General features: G+C 56.2%; 1 protein-coding gene across 1 annotated transcript; it reads right to left on the minus strand.

The window, feature by feature from the left end:
• LOC131090762 (caltrin-like protein 2) lies at positions 1 to 715 on the minus strand. Its single transcript, XM_058036340.1, has 3 exons — positions 642 to 715; positions 325 to 486; positions 1 to 164 (listed from the first exon to the last, which is right to left on the minus strand). Exons 1-3 carry the CDS (start codon positions 703 to 705, stop codon positions 160 to 162), a joined length of 231 nt encoding a protein of 76 aa, XP_057892323.1. The 5' UTR covers positions 706 to 715; the 3' UTR covers positions 1 to 159.
• Between the last annotated feature and the right edge of the window lie 1,496 nt (positions 716 to 2,211).

The following is a 2,211-nucleotide window of genomic DNA, read 5'->3' on the forward strand; positions in this document are numbered from 1 at the left end:
AGAAAAGCTGCTTTTATTTGTGGAAAGAGCCATGGGGAGCACAGGGAGAGGGAAAGGGGTGGCACAGAGCACAGTGCAGCAGCTGTCACAGGGTGATCCTGGAGCTGAGCTGGGGTGGCAATGCTGAGGTGACCCTCAGTCTGTCCTGGAAGCCGGAGCTCACACTGGCAAAGGGAGAGAAAGGAAGATGTTGGTGTTCACCCCAGCCCTCCTTTGCCCACGTTTGCCCACCAGGGGCCCGCCGGGGGCTCTGGCAGCTGGGCACAGCCCGGAGCATCACACCCCGCTCTGCCCCAGGAGCAGCCGGGGCTCCGGAGCTCCTACCGTAGGTGACGGGGATGGCAGGCGGCTTGGAGATGCATTTCCTCCCGCAGAAGGTGCGGCAGCACTTCTTGCCGCGGGGGCATTGCCGGTCCACGAAGCACTGGTTGGGGGGGTTGTGCAGGGCGCAGATGAAGCGGACCGGCGGGCAGGACCAGGCGCTGCCTGCGGGACACGGCACCGGTGGGGCAGCGAGGGGCACCGGGGAGATGCTGCCCGGCAAACAACACCCCTTCCCCTCCCGTGGGATCCGTGTAAACACGGCTCCTTCCCAGCCCCCCAGCTTTTCCTCCCGTGCCTCGCCCTCGGACGTGTCCTACCTGTTGGCAGCTCTGCCCAGAGGATGAGCATCCCCACCAGGAGCAGGGCGGCCGCCGCCTTCATGCTGCCAGGTGCGAGCGTGGGCGGTGCGGGACATCCGCATTTAAACCCTTGGGCAGGGTGGGGAACGGGCCGGTGTTTGTGCCTCTTTCTTCTGCCGATTGCGTTGTTTCCAGAAAAGCCTCTTGCGCAAAGTTCATATTTAATTGTCTAGTTGCTCAAAAAGCAGCTTTTGTATTGCACAACTCACACCTGGGGCTGAGGGACAAGCCAAGGGAGATGTGCCAGGGCATTGTCCACCCTGACAGGCAGTGGAGCTGCCTTCCCCTAGGCAGGTATCTTCTCCAGATATTCTTTTTCAGGAGAAACCCTTGTGGTGCCTGTGTTCTCCTCTGGGGTTCTGTTAAATGGGTTTCCCTCTGTACTTTGCTTGCAAACCAAACCTTACAGCATGATCCAAATCAGCATGAGACTGCCAGTGCCTTCCCAGGAATGATCCTTCAAGATTTTTCTCAGAGGTACCTTGTCCCAGCCCCAAATCCTCCTTACTCCTGCCCCACTGGGAGTATGAGTTGGTGTGGGGAAAGCAGCTTTGACTCAGCCCAAGGTGAGTCTTTCTCAAGCTCTGTGGAAGGTCACCTGTACCCCAGTACCTTCTCTGGTGGCTTCTGCCATATGGGAGCAGGTTGGTGCTGGAAGAAGGTGGCTGATCCCTCTGGGGTAGGATAACCCACTCCTCACAGACCTGTCATCAGCCACGATGCAGCACAAGGACAGCTTGACTGAGCCCTGACTCCTTATGGCTGTAGGGATTAGGGGCTGTATTCCTTGTTTGGATGGCAAAGATCCCACCACCCATTCCTCCCTCCCAAGGAAATTGTAACCCTGCCCTGGCCTCTAGGTAAATCTGTTTTCTTTAGGTGCCCTTGGGCAACGGGCACTAAAATGGGAAGTTACTCCATTCCCCACCAATTGGTCAATGTCCCACTCAGCTTGTGTAAGGGGTTCCTCAAATATTTCTGTAGGACTTCTGTGGCTGGCAGGAGCCCAAGCTGTCCTGGAAACATGCTCGGGGAATGGCTGGGTAGGGAAAGGCTCCCCCAGCCCCGCAAAGGGCAGCCCTGATCTCACAACCAGGCAGGGACAAAGAGCAGCTGAAGCCCAGTATCACCTCTGCTGCTCTGTGCAGCCCCTGAGCCCCCCAGAACTGCACTGATCCAGCCCCTGGAGCTGCCACTTTCCATCCAGGGCATGGTGGGTGTCTCACTGTGCCCTTTCCTGCTCAGACTTACCATTCCTGAGTCACAGCTGGCCCCGTTAACTTGGCCACACCCAACCTGTTATCTGTTAACTGCTGTCCTGTTTTCCTAATGACACTGTGGCTGCAGCTTTTTCTGAAGTCATTTATTAAACAACGTGCAGATGTTATCACCAACCCAAAAAAATTTTCTGCCCTGTGCACTAGCAATGTAGCACTTTTAATGAGAAATACAAGCACTGGAATAATTTTTAAAAAAATCCATTGCCATTCAGCTGCTGTTGAGGCTAGAGAGGGCATGGCTGCTCACA

The sequence above is a fragment of the Melospiza georgiana genome, chromosome 17, assembly GCF_028018845.1.
Source record: "Melospiza georgiana isolate bMelGeo1 chromosome 17, bMelGeo1.pri, whole genome shotgun sequence".
NCBI lineage: Eukaryota > Metazoa > Chordata > Aves > Passeriformes > Passerellidae > Melospiza > Melospiza georgiana.